We start from the raw sequence: 18,018 nt of genomic DNA on the forward strand, positions 1-18,018 counted from the left end.
GACCTAGTGACCAAAACACTTTCAAGTTTAGTATTTATTTATGAATTATTTATCTACGACAAAATCTTGATGTGTTTAATACTTTGTAGATAGAACAGGTTTTGCTTCCAGTGGGGGATGAATTTCATCTACCAAAATATGATACTTGCTTTTAGAAAAAATAATCTTACAGTGCAAAGGCTTTCTGTTTGCTGATAGTTAAGCTCATGCCATATTTAAGTGTCCAGGTTCTCTTTGGGTTGTAACAATTTAGGAAGGACCTTGAGTAAAAATCCTTAAAATAAGATTATTAGCCTCATGCTACTTGTAATCCAAGCGGAGGTGCATGACCATCATTTGCCAGCCAAAATCACATATACTCATGTGCTGAATAATGACATTTTGATCAACAACATATAAGACAGTTGTTTCATAAGTTTATAATGCCGTTTTTGTTTTGTTTTGTTTTTTTTGAGATGGAGTCTCACTCTTGCCCAGGCTGGAGTGCAGTGGTGCAGTCTCGGCTCACTGAAACCTCTGCCTCGCAGTTTCAAACAACTGTCGTGCCTCAGCCTCCGAGCAGCTGGGATTACAGGCACGCACTACCAAGCCTGTAATGCCGTATTTTTACTGTGCCTTTTCTGTGTTTAGATATGTCTGGATACACAAACATTATTGTATTACAGCTGTCTGCAGTTGCCTATGGTACAAAAACTTGCTGTACAGCTTTGTAGCCTAGGAACAATTGACTGTACCATACAGCCTAAGTGTATCATAGGCTGTACTATCTAGATTTGTGTAAGTACACTGTATGGTGTTCACATAGTGATAAAATAACCTAACAACTCATTTCTCAAGATGTGTCCCCATCATTAAGTGAGGCATGACTGTACTTGTATGATTAAGAACCTCCCACCCACCCACCATCTCCCCTGCCCCGCTTTATGTCTGGAGAGTTCTAGTTAGCATCCTGTAATGGGGTTAAAATTCCTTAAAGCAGAGTTCTTGGTTTAAAAAGAACCCAAGACTTTCACATATGAAAGTCTATAAAACATGTATTTTCCCTTTTTCTCCCCTACTCTTTGGCTTGGTGTTAATATTTAAAGAGAAGATAGAGGTATTTGTACCTGGTTTCTCCATTTTAGAATTTAGACAGGAAGTAAACACTAGAAAATAAAGTATGCCAAGAAGATTATAATATTAGTAATGGGGATAGTGGGAAGTCAATGGGAACTAGAATACAGGTATTTTTTTTCCTTTGGTTATTTGCATTTGATTAACAATACAGAATTTTTTGTCTTCTCTTTGAGACAAGGTCTTACTCTGTCACCCAGGCTGGAGTGCAGTGGCACAATCTCAGCTCACTGCAACCTCTGCCTTCCATTCTGAAGCAGTCCTCTCACCTCAGCCTCCCGAGTAGCTGGGATTACAGGCACATGCCACCACGCCAATCTGATTTTGTTTGTATTTTTAGTAGAGACAGGGTTTCACCATGTTGCCCAAGCTGGTCTCAAACTCCTGGGGTCAAGCAATTTGCCCAGTCGAAAAGTTTTTAAAAAGACAATAATCTAATAACAGGCACGAGCCAATTGGTTCAGATCCTTATTAAACCTCGCTACTAACTAGGGAGTCACTGCATCCTTCTGGGCCTCCTGTTTTTGTTTGTGGGTTTTTCTGTTTGTTTGAGACAGGGTCTTGCTCTGTCACCCAGACTGGAGGGTAGTGACACAGTCTCGGCTCACTGCAGCCTTGATCTCTCGGGCTCAAGTGATCCTTCCACCTCAGCCTCCTGAGTAGCTGGGACTGCAGGTGCATGCCACCATGCCCAGCTAATTTTTGTATTTTTTGTAAAGACAGGGTTTTGCTATTTTGCCCAGATTGGTCTCTGTGTTTGTCTGTTTCATCTGCCGAGATCATTCTACTTACCCAAATGCTGCTTTGCTATTTAGCTGCTTGCTAACAAAGCATTATCTCTGTGAACAATAGTTATATTTTCTTATTTGGGAAGACTCAGCTTGAGGAGAACTTGCTGTTAATTTCCCATGTAACTGTGAATAAATTTTTCAACCTCTAAAGGACTTTATTTTCTGTAAGAGCATGGTGAGGATTAGCAGTTTCTATATAACTCTTTCTGGAGATTTGAAAAAATTAGATAAAATTTACTTGAGCTGGGCACAGTGGCACAGGTCTGTAGTCCCAGCTACCCAGGAGGCTGAGATGGGAGGATCGCTTGAGCCCAGGAGTTTGAGGCTGCAGTGCACCATGATTATGCCTCTGAATAACCACTGTACTCCAGCATGGACAACATAGTGAGACTCTATCTCTAAAATAAAAAAATAAAAATAACTTGAGACTCCTTTCCTCATACACATACATAGGTAGATAGTTTCACCAATACAAAGGAAAGTTTGGAACAGGCCAGTGCATGGAACTGTTTGAATTATCTGTTAAACTTGAGCCAGGGAAATGGCAGGAACCTAGATGTATGAAATAAGAAGTAAGAGAGGCTTGTATCTAGGATTGAGGAGGATGGAGTGTGTGCCCAGTAAACCCATTTCTGTGATGTCATAGGAAAAACATCATAAATATATTGGAAACAGTGAAAATGTCAAAATGTATAAAATTGGGAAAGTGGACATAAAGAAATGGAGGCTTAAGGCCATGGACAGTGGCTCATGCCTGTAATCCCAACACTTTGGGAGGCCAAGGCAGGAAGATCACTTCAGTCCAGGAATTCAAGACCAGCCTGGGTAACATGGCGAAACCCCGTCTCTACAAAAAATACAAAAAATTAACCGGGCATGGTGGCACATGCTTGTAGTCCCAGCTGCTTGGGAGGCTGAGGTGGAAGGGTCACTAGAGCCTAGGAGATTGAGACCACAATGAGCCATGATCACGCCACTGTACTCCAACCTGGGCAACAGAGAAAACCCTGTCTCAAACAAACAACAAAAAAGGCCTAGAGAAAAAAGTCAGAAGTGGGAATCAGTGAACAGTGGAGTAAGACTATGTGGCAGTCAACAAGCAATCTTTTTGAACTACCTCACTAGGGATTGTTGGGGAGAACTAGGAGACTCACAAAAGAGAAAAATGAAACCAAATGTATATTTGTGATATATCTATCTCACAGAGCACCCCTTGTGTGCCAGGTATTTGATGTCTGTCTTCTCCTTAAATCTTTGCAATTGCCCTTTGGAGTAGGTAGATTTCCTCTTTATAGATGGATGAAAAGGATCACCCAAGCTAGCGAGTTGCAGAGCTGGGATTTTAATCCAAAACCTGGACTGAGCAGATGCATTAGCTGGCACAAACTGCATTATGAAAACATTTCTAGGTGCAAAATGGCAGGTGTGAAGATGGAGCACCTCTAGACATAATATGGGATGAACCAAAATCTAGTTTGAAAATGACTTCCAGAACCTTTGACATGTTTGCAACCCTCTTATGATAAACATTGGTTTATAGTAAGGTTCAAAAGTGTTGGGAGTAAGTGCTGAGGACTTTTGCAGGTATTCTCTGATTCATATATATTCCTCACCACCTCACATACCAAATGAATCCCAATATTTCACACCTGATTTTACATAGCTCTTAAATTACCACTATTTTGTGTACCTCCTTACCCCCCTTTATTGTTGTTAAAATCAATACATTGTGAAGGCAAATATACCACAAACATTTAAAGTATCTATAGTTTGAAAGATGAAAATAGCCAGGTGTGGTGCCCCACACCTGTAGTCTCAGCACTTTGGGAAGCTGAGGCAGGAGGATTGCTTGAGCTCAGGAGTTCAAGACCAGCCTGGGCAACATAGTGAGACCCTGTCTCTGAAAAATAAAAAATAAAAAAAATAGCCAGGCTTGGTGGTGCATGTCAGTAGTCCCAGCTACTCAGAAGGCTGAGGTAGGAGGATCCCTTGAGCTCTGGAATTTGAGGCTGCAGTGAGCCATGATTGCACCACTGCACTCCACCCTGGGTGATAGAGCAAGACCCCATCTCTTTAAAAAAGAAGAAGAAGAAAGAAAAAGGAAAACAGGTTCCCTGACTACAAAGAATCAAACTCTGGGTGTTAGGAAAGATCTCAGAGGTCTAGTTAAATCTCTTTCAATAGAGGATTTATTTCTGCAACATCCCTGACAAGCAGCCTCTCCTTGAATATCTCTGGTAGCAGGGTCTCATTTTCTAAGATAGTTTTTTTCATTGTTAGACATAGCTATTAGAAAGTTCTTTCTAAAACTGAACTAAAGACCAAACTATTTGTAAGACTTACTCCTTAGTTCTGTGGAGTTACAAAGTACAAGCTACCCCCTCATTACATGAGCTCAGATACCTGAATTCAGCAGTAGGAAGTAGTTCCCTATTTCTATAGAATTAATCCCTGGTAAAGTCTTGGCTGCACTTGAATCTGTCGAGATCATTTTGAATTCAGTCTACTGTGTTTCACCTCTTTCTTGCCTCATGCTATTTGTAAAGATAAGCATGCCTTGTATTTTGTTGTCTTCTTACTGGGTCTGGACAAAAAAGGCCAGGAAGATAAGGTCAAAGCCAAGTCAGAACCCACAGGCTGCTACTAGAAAGTATCTCAGGCCCCAGTCCTGGGAATTATTCTTGCTAGGGTGACATACATGTTGTTGTACAGACAGTCCCTGGCTAACAATGGTTTGATTTAAGCCCATCATAAGTGGGAAATATTGTTTTCAGGAAGTAACCCCATCATAAGTCAAAGAGTGTCTGTATATTGTGAAAGGTCAGGTGAGAAGATGAGGAAAGGATCACAACAGCCTTCCTGCTCCTGTGAACTGTTTCTGCAGTAGGAAGGAAGTCCATGTTGTGGGAGTGAAGGCATAAGTCAACCTATTTTGTAGTTTTGCCTAGGGCTCAGGAGTTTCATATGCATACATATAGTGAAAAGCAAAACTGCGTTCACATTTGTGTTTTATGTCCTAATGTTTCTGTGCGCATCCATCAATTGAAGGAGAAAGGAAAAAAGTGAACAGAAACTTGCCAGGTGGCAAGTGACAAGCAGATTAGGATACAAAATATTGATACTTGACTTGTGAACAGCCAAGATGATATATTGTTGTACACTGAACACTCATATACATCTGGGTTGTTTATACTTTTTGGCAATGATGATTAATGCTGGTATGAACATTCATTACAAGCTTTTGTATAGAAGAAATAAGTTTTCATTTCTTTTCAGTTATATCTGGGGTAGAACTGCTGAGTCATAAGGTAACTGTTAACTTTTTGAGGAGGTGCCAAACTGTTTTGCAGAGCAATTGTACCATTTTCCATTCCCAACAGCAGTATATGAGGGTTTAGATTTCTCCGTGCCCTCACTAACTCTTATATTTTTAATTATAGGTTCATAATTTTTTATTATACTCCTCCTTCTCCCATCAACTCCACTTTGACATCAGACTCCAAACCATCACATCAGTGTAGCTCTTTCCAGCTCCCTTTTGCTAAGGGATTTGGATCGCTAGCACTCTGACTCCGATTTCTTAGTTATGAGGAAAGTTAGTTGATCTGGGTTTGTAGAGTTTCAAAATGGCATCACATTGTAAAGTTTAAGAACTTGGATTTTAAAGTCAAAACTGGATTCAAATCCTTGCTGCCCTACTTAATATTTATGTGCCCTTGGGCAATTCATTTTAGAACTTCTCTGAGCTTCTGTTTCCTCATCTATAAAATACAGATAATACCTTCTACCCTCTTGGGGTTGTTGAAATGAATTTGCATAGTAGGCACTGATTAAACTGTTGCTGTGGCTGCTATTTTTTAATCTGTTCTACTGGTATGTATGAGCCATGTTTAATATCAAATAAGATTCCTAAGAAGCCTGAAATTTGTAGAATAAGAGGTTGTGTGGTAGCCTATGGGACACATGCAGAGATCCCACATGTGTCTGCTTTTATCAAGATGTAAGCTGGTGACCACCACCCTGCTCCCCTCCCTGCCACCCAACAGTCCTTAGTTTAGGAGAGTAATTTCCTGCCAGATATAACCTTTCCCTTAAATCCCAAGAGACCAGCACTTTGGAATGCAGCTTTAAAAAAGTCTCTGGCCCTCCTCTGGTAAAGAGAGAGAATGATGAAACTATCAAACACCAAAAACACCACAGAAGAGTGGGCTAACATAGGACAGTCACGAAAAGACATTATGTTAACATTGTCTTATGGCATTTTGTGAACTTAAATTTTGGTGGAAAATCAATTCTAGAGATGGGACCTGTTTCTGAGCACATACTCTGGGCAGCAGATGAAAGGAAAAGGCAGAGTTACAGAGAACTTTGACCCTAGTTATCCATCAAAGTAGGACTGCTTTCTCATTACCCTGTTCAGTCACTTCAATAACAGGAAGAGTTTCAGCATAAAAGAAGGCAGTATAGAGATTCCTATCAAGGATAAAGAGGAACTAAATAGAGTTTAGTAACATCCTAAAAAGGGTGAGACGATGCCTTTTAAAAAAATCCTTGTTTCTTAGAAAAGCAATGGAGTTTAGGATATTATTTATTGCATAATTATTGGAAGGGACAATGTTTATGATGCTGCAACATAAAAATTACCTTTAACACAAGAATTCATTATATACTTTAAAAGTTTGTTTACATATTATAGATGTGATTAAAAAGAAGAAAGAAAGGAGATAGTTTTAGATGTGTGAGTTTGTTCTGGCATTTTTATTCTTTTAGTATGAAGTCCCTTGAGACTCACATGCTGGTGTTAAATGTATGCTACCTGAGTGATAGTACATTCCCTGTTGGGATGAGAGCTACCCAGCTGCCCTCTGCCTGACAGAGAAGTTTCCATTCTAGGCACCAGAAGCTAGACATATGTTTATTCTTCTCTTTTCTAGTGTTTTTAAATGTGGAGTCTTCAACCTTTCCCCTACCTACTTAGCTCTTTAGTTCCTGGGACTCCACATACAACCTACCTCAGTTGGTCTTCACCACTATGAGAAGACTCGTTTTCCTAAAAACACATGTTCATCATGTGACTCCTCTGCTCAGTAGTCTTCTTTGGGCTCATTTACTATCTATTCTAGAATCCCAGCTCTTCGGATCTTCCAGATTTCCCTTTTTTTCCTCCAACATAGATGCACTATTCTAGTTCTGTACATTTATCATCCATTTCTCCCCAGCCCTTTACTCACATTCATTTTTCCACCTAGAATCTCTGATCTCATCCTTTAAACCTTTTCTAGGCTGGGCATGGTAGCTCACGCCTGTAATCCCAGCACTTTGGGAGGCCAAAGCAGGCGGATCACCTGAGGTCAGGAGTTCAAGACCAGCTTGGCCAACATGGCAAAAACCCGTCTCTACTAAAAGTACAAAAATTAGCTGGGTGTGGTGGTGGGCGCCTGTAATTCCAGCTACTGAGGAGGCTGAGGCAGGAGAATCTCTTGAACCCGGGAGGCGGAGGTTGCAGTGAGCCAAGACCGCGCTGCTGCACTTCAGCCTGGGCGACAAGAGCAAGACTCCGTCTCAAAAAAACAAAACAAAACAAAAACCTTTTCTAATTCTGCCTCTCCTTAGATGCCATGTCCAGGTTCCATCTTTATGTAGAGTAAACCTTCCCTTATGTCATCCTAAGTGCTAGAGATATAATATGAATAAAATAATTCCTACTCCCAAGGAACCCTACCTCACTTTATTCTCCCTGTTTTTTACTCAGCTACAGCCACACTGACCTACTTTCTACCCCTCAGGCATGCCAAGCTAATTCCCATCTTAAGAACCTCATACCTGCTATTTCCTCTGCTTAAGACATTCTTCCCTCCACATTTTCACAAGGCTCTGTTTGTATCACTCAAGTTTTAGCCTTCATTGTTTAATAGAATTGAAAAGGGGAGAGACCTTCCCTGACCATTCCAGCTTCACCAGCACTCAGGCACTCTGTCTTATACCCCTATTGATCTTCTTTGTTTTGCTTCGCCATATGGGAAATGATCTTGCCTCCCCCACTCCTTAGAGTACAAACTCCTGAGGGCAGGCACTCTGTCTTGCTTACCACAATATTCCCAGTACTTTGAACATGCCTGGTACATAGCAGGCTCTCAGTAAATATGTGTTGACAAAAGTGTCCCAGACACTTGTGCTTGGCAATGGGGATGATGGACCCCTCTGGCTCTGGCATTCTAGGGCTCTGAATCGCAAACATCCAGGTGAGTGAGCTGGCCAGTTCTGGAATAAGCTACTGGTGACTGCCAGAAGGTTGGTTTCCATTGGGGTGTTATCTTTTCATGAGGCTTGCTTAATTGTACCCTAGTTTTTGCCTCTCCCATATGTTGTTCAGAGGAGCCTAACAACTGTCTCAATATTATGGTTATGCTCAAAGCTAATCAGGGCTGCTGGCATCGCTGCAAATACTGTGCATTGAAAGGATTTTGGAACAGCCATATTGCTGTGTGATTTGGCCTTGAGACAAGCTATCTTTTCCAGAGACTAAGAGCTGTACCCACTGGCACACCCTGTTAACCCAGGCCACTCAATTTCTTTGTGCTTCTATTCCTTTGTAGAATGGGTTTTGGGGGTTGGATGTAAATAATGCCAGGAAAGATATTCACAGAATTCATAAAATTCTAACCTTTTTTTTTTTCCTCCTTAGATGTGAACGATTAGAAGAACAGCTAAATGACCTAACAGAGCTCCACCAGAATGAAATCTTGAACTTGAAGCAGGAACTGGCAAGCATGGAAGAAAAAATCGCATATCAGTCCTATGAACGGGCCCGGGATATCCAGGTTAGTATGAAGGAAAAGGTGTAAATGCAAAATACAGTAGGGTTAAAAAGAAGAAAGGAAAACAGCGGAAGGAAAAAAATGAGAAGGTAGAGAACAAAGAAAAGCTTATACCAACAGTATAAGAGTATACCTACACTTAAAATGATTGAGGTGCATTTCTCAAAAGTTTATACCATTTTGGGTTGGTATGTCTGCTTGGTACTTGGGAAATGTTTCTTAGGATCACAGTAATCTCAGTGTATGGAAAACCACATGAATCCTATTTGTCCATTACTGCTTCAAAAGCAGCTCTGACAAGTATTAGGGCCATTTTGCCCTTGTCTTCTCCTTCTGTGAGAAAAGGGGCTTTTATTCCAACTGCCAAATCCAAATCTCATATAGGCACATTGCCTGACAGTTTGCAAGAATAACCCGTGAGGCAGTAATGTTTAATTAAGGCTAATAGCCCATCTATTTTATTCTGTGAGGAAGTAGAATATTTAATTTTTTCTTATTTCTGTATGGAGGTATTTAGGGAATAGTTCTTAGTGGTTTCATATGAAAGCATTTTGAAAGACGCTAGTCTCAGAGAGGGGAAGTGGGCCAGAAAACTTGCATTACAACAGCCTAAAAGAATCAAGGGAATGTCTAGATCATTTACCTGGATGCCATCTTCTTCAGGCCCTGCTTATGTTTTAATTATTTTTTCCCTAAGATCCTTCTGGACTGGGCAGCATCCATTGTCTGTCTGTAGTTGGCGTCAGTCTGAAGTTGCCCAAGCCTTACCTCAAATCCCAGGAAACCAGGACCAGAAAAACTCAAGGCTCAAACCAACTTTGGAGGATATCTGACCATAGCTAGGGAAATAGGTTCTACCCCTTGAATACTTTGGAATTAATTAAACTCATGGGTGAAGGCTGTGGCCTTGAGGGGAACGGAGACTGGAGGCGGCGGGGAGAGGGGGGGGGGGCGGGGAATTAGGCATATGTTAAATGGAAGCTTTTTTCTAATTGTATATGTTATAAGACAAGTTGTTATTAGTTACTGGTGATTCTAAACATTAGACTCATTAATGTATTAGCACTTTATGTCACTAACGCATTACTAATAACGTTTCATTAATGTATTAGTATTTTACACTATTTTCAAGTATTTTTTAGTAATTTAGCGATACAGAATATACAATCAGATCTTGGTAATATAGATTTTTAAATTAAATAATATAAAGTTAAAAAATAGCAAGAACAGGCCGGGCGTGGTGGCTCACGCCTGTAATCCCAGCCCTTTGGGAGGCCGAGGCAGGCAGATCACGAAGTCAGGAGATCGAGACCATCCTAACACGGTGAAACCGCGTCTCTACTAAAAATACAAAAATTAGCCGGGCGTGTTGGCAGGCACCTATAGTCCCAGCTACTCGGGAGGCTGAGGCAGGAGAATGGCATGAACCTGGGAGGTGGAGCTGGCAGTGAGCTGAGATCGTGCCACTGCACTCTAGCCTGGGCGACAGAGCGAGACTCCGCCTCAAAAAAATAGCAAGAACAGACACTTTTAATGTTTGGTCTAGTGTATGGGCATAGTGTCCTCTTTACAGAGGATCAATCTAAAGGAGAGTGTGCCCTTCTTAAGAAGGCAGATCAGAGATCCCTTTCAACTGATGTCAGGGATTGACTTGACTTAGAAAACACCAGGTAGTGTTTATAAGGAAGCATGTTCAAAGAATGTTCACTGCATCATTGTTACAGTGGAAAAGTTGAAAACAACCTAAAAATCCCCAAGAGGGAACTAGCTGCATATAACATAACATAGCCTAGCCATACTATAAAATGCTAGGCAGCAGTTTTAAAAAAATGAGGTAGATTCTGTGTATTGACATGGAGAGATCACCAAGATCCACTGTTGAATGAAAAAAAGCAAGTTGTGAATCGATTCCTGTAGTATGATACTATTCCATGTTTGGAAAAGCCAAACCCTGTAAAATATTTTAAAGAGGTTTATTCTGAGCCAATACGAGTAACCATGGCCTGGGGAACACAGTCTCAAGAGGTCCTGAGAAAATATGCCTGAAGCAGTTGGGTTACAGTTTGGCTTTATACATTTCAGGGAGACAGGAATTGTAGGTAAAATCCTAAATCAACACATGGAAAGTATACATTGGTTTGGCCCAAAAAGGTGGGCCATCTCTAAGTGGGGGCTAACAAGTCATAGTGGGTTTTAGGAATTTTTTAGTTGGCAGTCGGTTGAAAGAGTTAAGCTTTGTGTAAAGACTTGAAGCCAGTACAAAAATGCCTAAGTTAACGGAGTCTGTTGTCTGTCATGTGATGCTATACCCGAGTCAGGTTGGAAAGAAAGCCACATTAATACCAGTTAATTTTTTAAAAAACTGATGAGATTTTATGATTCGTAGGGTGAGATTTAACCCTTGTCTGGCGTGGCCTTAGGTCTTGTTTATAATTTGATGTCTTACTGCCATAAAGAGTCCATTCTGTCAGTCTTATGATCTCTATTTTCACATTAATGCTGGTCATTTGTGCCGCAACTCAAAAAGGGAGGGGATATAATAAGGCATGTCCAGCCTCTTTCCCGTCATTGCCAAGAACTCACTTTTTCAGGTTTCTTTGGGGTCCACTTTGGCCAAGAGGGAGTCCGTTCATTTGGCTGGGGGGCTTAGGATTTTATTTTTAGTTTACAGATAGGAAATAAAAATAATAATTCCATGTATTTTCCTTGACACATATGTATACACTTACACACATAAAAGGGTGAACACAAACAGTATTTCCTCAGGGACAGGGATTGGAATTGAAGGAAATGTCAACAGAGACTATCCTATTTGAAATTTTTTATGTTGAACAAATATATTCTGTGCAACTTAGATTAATTTTCAATGAAAAAAGAGCATATATTTGTGGTCTTGTCATTAAAATGTTCTAGACTAAATAAATGTTAAGTGTGGCCACTGCTTCCTGTGACTCATCCCACTGGAATGCAGTGGAGGGCAATTTGGGGGAATAATAGTCACTTGAATAGTGAGTTATACATCTAGCCTTTCCCATTCATTCAAGGCTCCAGCATATTTATAAAATCATTGGCATTGCTCAAGATGCATCTGGCTTGCCCAGGGGGCATGTCAGCATCTCAGAATACTTGTGAGCAGAAGGCTTAACTCTTCCCTGTTCTGGCCCACAGGAGGCCCTGGAGGCATGCCAGACGCGCATCTCCAAGATGGAGCTGCAGCAGCAGCAGCAGCAGGTGGTGCAGCTAGAAGGGCTGGAGAATGCCACTGCCCGGAACCTTCTGGGCAAACTCATCAACATCCTCCTGGCTGTCATGGCAGTCCTTTTGGTCTTTGTCTCCACTGTAGCCAACTGTGTGGTCCCCCTCATGAAGACTCGCAACAGGACGTTCAGCACTTTATTCCTTGTGGTTTTCATTGCCTTTCTCTGGAAGCACTGGGACGCCCTCTTCAGCTATGTGGAACGGTTCTTTTCATCCCCTAGATGATGCTGGCACAGAAGGCATTGTTCCCTACCCTCTGGCGAGTGCATGCAGCAGAGAGTTAGACAGCAACTTACCTACTCTGAAGTTTTCTACAACAACAAGAGTTGAGTGAATCTGTTTACATTTAGAATAATGTTTTTTTCTTCAAGAGACGCAATTGCAATAGTATTTTTTAGATTTTATCCAAGAAGTTTTTTGGGCGAAAATCTTGGATCATTTTTATGTAGCATGATTTTCCTTGGGATGCAAATCTTAAAACAGTCCTTTAATATGAACCAACAATCTGGAGCACACCGAAGGGCAATCTAAATTGTGGCTTGAAGGACTGCACTAAAACCCACTAAAAAGATGCGAAAACCTGATTAGGGCAAACCAGTTAAACCTAACACCCTGCCTTGTCTGGGCTCATCACCTCTCCCTATCCCAGACTAACTTTACTGTGAAATCCTACCACATTCCATGTCTGAATTTTTTGATTCGGGGTGGATTTTCGTTGTCCGTGGAAGAACACATGGATCTCTCTGACTTTCTCAGCCAAGTTGGCCACTTACGCTAACCCTGGAAGTATGATCACTTTTGAACCTGCCCCTTAACCTTTACGAGGATACAAAAGTGAAAGCATCATCCCCCAAAGGATCACTGCACAGTCCTACTACAGTATTTTTAAGTAGCCCTCTAAATACTTAATTTTAAGCAAAATCCCTTGGCCGCACTTTTAAGGTTTTTTTTATATGTGTATAGTTACCAACCTAAAAATAAAAAATCCGAACAGCATACTTGAAGAATGTAATACTCAAACTCTCAGTGCTTCCTTATGGTTTCTAATAGGATTTTTTATTATTGTTATTATTATTATTGGGTTTTTTTGGACAGGGTTGGGAGGGTCTTTTATTTTTCCTTTGAAATAAAGAAGTGATGTTTTTAAATGGAGAAATGTGTGGATATTTAAGTGTGCTGCTCCCTCTTGTCTTGAAACAGTTTGAGTAAGAAAGTCTTGCTGTAAATGCTGCCCTCTGCTGCCTTTGTTTTGAGATGCAGTTTAAACTCCCTCTGGCTGCTGCTGCTGCTTTTTGGTGTCCCGACATCCCTACGCCCCCGTTTTATGGGTTTGGCTTAGTTGAAGAGGAAAGGGTTGTGCAAAGAGAGCAGGAGGCTGTTTCCACAAACCAGTGTAGTAGGATAGGGATTTTTTTTTTTTTTTTTTGCCCCAAGAAAATGTTCACCCAGTGATCTTGGGCTGGGGTTTAGGAAAAGTTGAGACTATAAAAGTCATAAATAAGTCCTTGTGTTTCCTTAATTTATTTTGTTAATACCCCTAATTACAACCAAAGTGATGATGTGGAGTCTTCTGTCTTCATTTTGGCCCCAGCATTCTTAATTTCAAAGCTTTATTCTGTCTGCCTAAGAGAATCAACCAAAGGTGATTCTCCTAAAGAGCAGTGAAGGAAATGTCAGGTTAGCAGGACCCAAGTTTTGGGTGTGAAATGTTGCCAGCTTCCTATAATGTAAACGGACTTGTTAACCTAACCTAATTATGCTCAGTGGACTTCTATAGATGGTTTTGAAAAATGAACTGAGCTGCCTTCCCCCATCCCATAACCAGTTCCATCATCCTGGTGGAACTTGAACATTTAGAGTTTATCTAGAGAGCTTGGTTAATCTTTCCATATTATTTGTAGTATTGGTCACAAATGCTGTGCCCTCTTAGCCTCATTCTGTGCAACCAAGTGCATATAAGATGCCCTGAAAAGAGTAGCAAAGTGTGCTTTGCCTGTTCCCCCTTACCAGGAAATTCCTTCAGAACTAGATTAGCATTGCCCTGCCTGTCTGAAAGGACAGTTTACCTAATGGTGCCAGCCTCCTTTTGCTTTGGCAAGCTGGATTTCTCAGAGCCAGCATGTTGTTTCCATAACTACTTTGATATTTTAACTCAGGTACCCCAGTCTTCACCCCAACCTCAGCTGATTGTAGTACACCTGCTAGCTCTGTTGCCCCCTCAAAACTGCACCCAGAGCAGGGCCACAAGGGTGATATTTTTCTTTAAAAGAAAATAATTAGAACCAATTCATGTTCATGCCAAAAACAAATTGTCCCCAAGCCTATATATATTAAAATGTTAACTTTGCCTAAAAATATCGCAGTGACTTTTTAGGCAGGAGTGCCAAAGGACACTATGAACTTTTTGAACTAACATTTTCTCCTAACTTTCTGCCTTAGCGTAATTGCTCAGAGTAGAGAGCCCCCGCAAAGTTATTTAAAAGATGCCCTAGCAGTAATCCACCAGTTTTTCTAAGCTAGAACCTTTGAGTCCCCCAAACTGCCTGAAGACTTAAGTTTTGTGAGCACTGGAAGTCACTTTGATAGATGGATTGAAACTGTTCCTATTTGCCCTGGGACGGTTTCTATCAAAGGAAGGTTTTCACCTGTAGAAAGCCCCCTGTGCTCCAGCCAAATAGTCCCACGCTTTCTATCTTCCTTTCTCAAACTGTCTTAGGAAGGACCTTCAGTGCAGATCAGGTGCAGTAATGGCTTTCTAGCCCTCTTGTCCCTTAATTACTCACCAGACCCAGAAGTTGTGTGCATTTAATGCTGTTTGTAACCATGCATCTGTTTTCATTCTTTGCTGTACCTTTTGCTGCCCATCCTGTTACTTTTGAGTTTCTTTCATTGTGGTTGTTCTTAGGTTCTTTTGTCTTTTCAGAGCTCTTCTATAACCTTGCTCTAGTGGCTTAACAGTTGTTCTGGGTGGAAACTTCCCCTCATTTGAATGCTCCTCTAAAAAAAAGAAAGAAAATAAAACTATATTCATTCCCTTTAAAATGAAACATTCCTGGATTATTTGTCCATGCCTCTAGCCTGGGTGAGTGAAGCTGGCTGTGTTGGCCTAGGTGATCGTTCAGGTTGTAGAATGCGCATTTTACATTGTTTATGATAATTGAAGGGTACTTCTGTCTGTTCCAATTTCCATTCCTTGGTATACTCAGTATGTCCTAGTAAGGAAGGCTTTCCACTCTACTGGCTCCTTAAGAAGCAAAAGTAGGTTAAATTTTATACTTCACTGACTAGGGTCTTCTCTCTCCCCTGTTCTAAATGGAGTAAAAGTCTGATGCCAAGACAAATATTGGAAGCGAGCCTTCCTCACTAGCCATGTCCAAATAATGAGCGTATTTTCATGTGGTCTTCACCGCATTTAGTTTTGTTTCTGATTTCATCTTCCTTTGAGGTACAGTCAGATGAAAATGCTGAGTTCTGAGAGAGTTCCAATGAGGAGCTGCCTTTCAGCTTTGGAAAATATGCGTCTAAAACAAAACCAAACATTATTGTAATCTGACACAGGCAAAATTATGGTTCCCACACCCCAACCCCAAATGAAATCTGGGATTTTGAATGTGGCTCTAAGAGTTAACATTACTGTCTGTATGTCGTGTATGCTAGGTTGCTAGGTGATATCCTCAGTAGGGATTGACTACTAGACTGTGTGTTTTATCAAAGTGTGTAAGAATAAAAACTCACTTGCACGAATTGAAACATAAAGAAATGACACTTGTGAACGTGTGAACGTTAACACTGTAGTTGATAGATCTTAAGCTGCTAATTGTTGAGAGAGATTTAAATTTATGTTCTGTCTGGTCGCTGCAGATTCTCAGCAGCACTTTTACTGTATATAGAAATTGAAATAAAGACCTCAGCTATTAACCTGGTGGTCAGACTCATGTTTGTTTTGCTTTTTATTTTTGAAACATTTAACATACATAGTTTTATATGCATGTAATGCATTATTATCCAGCCTAATGCCACCTGTAGTTTTGTTACAGAAGTAGTAATTTCTATTAGGACTTTTTCCTGATGATCTCCGGGAGGCCTCTGGAAATCCTGAAGTCCTAAACTTGCCTTTGACCTGGTACCAAGCAAAGACATGATGACTCAGTCCTTCACAGCTCCAGTCTGAACTTCAAGAGCTTTAGTCCCACTTCTGGCTTGCTAGCTGTGTGCCTCTTACCCCATGTATAAACTAGTGATGCCACACCACCCAACTTGATCCTACAGGTGGATGTTGTGAGAGCAAAGGATACATCTTGTGAAATCTTTGAAAATTCCCCTTAAAATATGGGCCAGGCTGCCATGTATAGATATGCAGGTTGTATATTGCCCAACCCTGGGGGGGCTTCATAAGTGTGATAAACTGTGAACAACATCCAGGAGTTGTGTAGTGCATACAGGACACATAGAGCTGCCATGATAATGGGCGATGCATAATTTCAAAACCTGCTTTATTTTTATCCTTTAAAAACCTTGGAGACTTACTGAATGCCAGTAAAAACTGGGTGTGGTGGCTCTCACACCTGTAATCCCAAAACTTTGGGAGGACAAGGTTGGAGGATTACTTGAGGCCAGGATTTTGATACCAACCTGGGCAACATAGTCAGACCCCCATCTCTACAAAAAATAAATTTAGCTGGGTGTGGTGGCACGCACCTGTAGTCCCAGCTACTCAGGAGGCTGAAGTGGTAGCATCACTCAAGCCCAGGAGTTTGAGATTACAGTGAGCTATGATTACACCACTGCACTCTAGCCTAGGTGGCAGAGCGAGACCCTGTCTCAAAAAAAGAAAACTTCAGAGAGTGGAGGGCAGATGACATAAATTTGAGAAGCTGTGGTGTAGAAAACAGACTGGGGAGGCAGAGGAAGGTATGGCCAACTAGAAATGCATGCTTCACCTAAAGAGTTCGAATATGTTTAAATCCTATGGGCCAAACCAAACATTTAGCTGACTTGTAGCCCCAAGTCTACAGTGAAGAATAGCTAACGTTTATTGAGTATTTACTGCGTGCCAGACTTCATTCAGTTTTATCAGTCAATTCTCCCCACAGTCTTATGCAGGAAATATCCTCATTGTTTAGGTAAGGACTCTGAAGCTTGGGTTAAATGGCTTGCCCAAAATTAATGTTAGGAAATGGTAAATTAATGCAATGGAAAATAGGTCTATGCGACATATGTAACAAAAGATGAATGTCCACAATATGTAAGACTATAAATCAATAATCATCTTTCCTATTGGTAACAGCCCAATAGAAAAGATAAGCAATGGTTATGAACAGAGAGCTTATAGAAAAATGACCAATAAGCGGCTGGGCGCGGTGGCTCACGCCTGTAATCCCAGCACTTTGGGAGGCCAAGGCAGGTGGATCACGAGGTCAGGAGATCGAGACCATCCTGGCTAACACGGTGAAACCACGTCTCTACTAAAAAGATAAAAAAATTAGCCAGGCGTGGTGGCGGGCGCCTGTAGTCCCAGCTACTCGGAGAAGCTGAGGCAGGAGAATGGCGTGAACCCAGGAGGCGGAGCTTGCAGTGAGCCGAGATGGCACCACTGCACTCCAGCCTGGGCGACAGAGTGAGACTCCGTCTCAAAAAAAAAAAAAAAATGACCAATAAGCATACCAGAAAATTGTTCAGCCTCCTGTATAATAAGTGCATTAAGATTTAAAAAGCCAATTGTGGAACAATATATTGTCTCCCATTTGTGTTGAGAATATGTATATTTGTGTAAATGTATGCATGTGGATGTATAAAAACTCTGCATTAAACTTTCCTGTTATTTTGGGAAGGGAAAGGGAGGAACAGTGGTTAAGCAGCATTTTCATGCTTGGCTTCTATAAAGTATGAATCTCTTTGAAGAAAATGTATTTGTGTATTTTTTAAATTAAATATATCAAAAACTTAAAAATAGGTCCAGTGAGAAGTGGAAAAAGAATTGATAGTGTTCCTAATGATAGATCATACTAGACCATCTTTTGCCTCCAGATTGCCTTAGA

At 40.9% G+C, this 18,018-nt stretch overlaps 1 protein-coding gene across 15 annotated transcripts in view; it reads left to right on the forward strand.

The window, feature by feature from the left end:
* Positions 1-15,898, forward strand: part of TMCC1 (transmembrane and coiled-coil domain family 1) — a 248,589-nt gene extending 232,691 nt beyond the window's left edge. For all 15 annotated transcript variants that reach the window (XM_032149824.1, XM_058437330.1, XM_058437331.1 and 12 more), the window contains 2 exons: positions 8,590-8,725; positions 11,891-15,898. In XM_032149824.1, the coding sequence (XP_032005715.1) occupies positions 8,590-8,725; positions 11,891-12,205 (451 nt within the window). In that variant the 3' untranslated portion in view covers positions 12,206-15,898. The remainder of the gene's footprint in view (positions 1-8,589; positions 8,726-11,890) is intronic.
* The last annotated feature ends 2,120 nt before the right edge of the window (positions 15,899-18,018 follow it).

This window comes from Hylobates moloch, unplaced genomic scaffold, assembly GCF_009828535.3.
Source record: "Hylobates moloch isolate HMO894 unplaced genomic scaffold, HMol_V3 SCAFFOLD_4, whole genome shotgun sequence".
NCBI lineage: Eukaryota > Metazoa > Chordata > Mammalia > Primates > Hylobatidae > Hylobates > Hylobates moloch.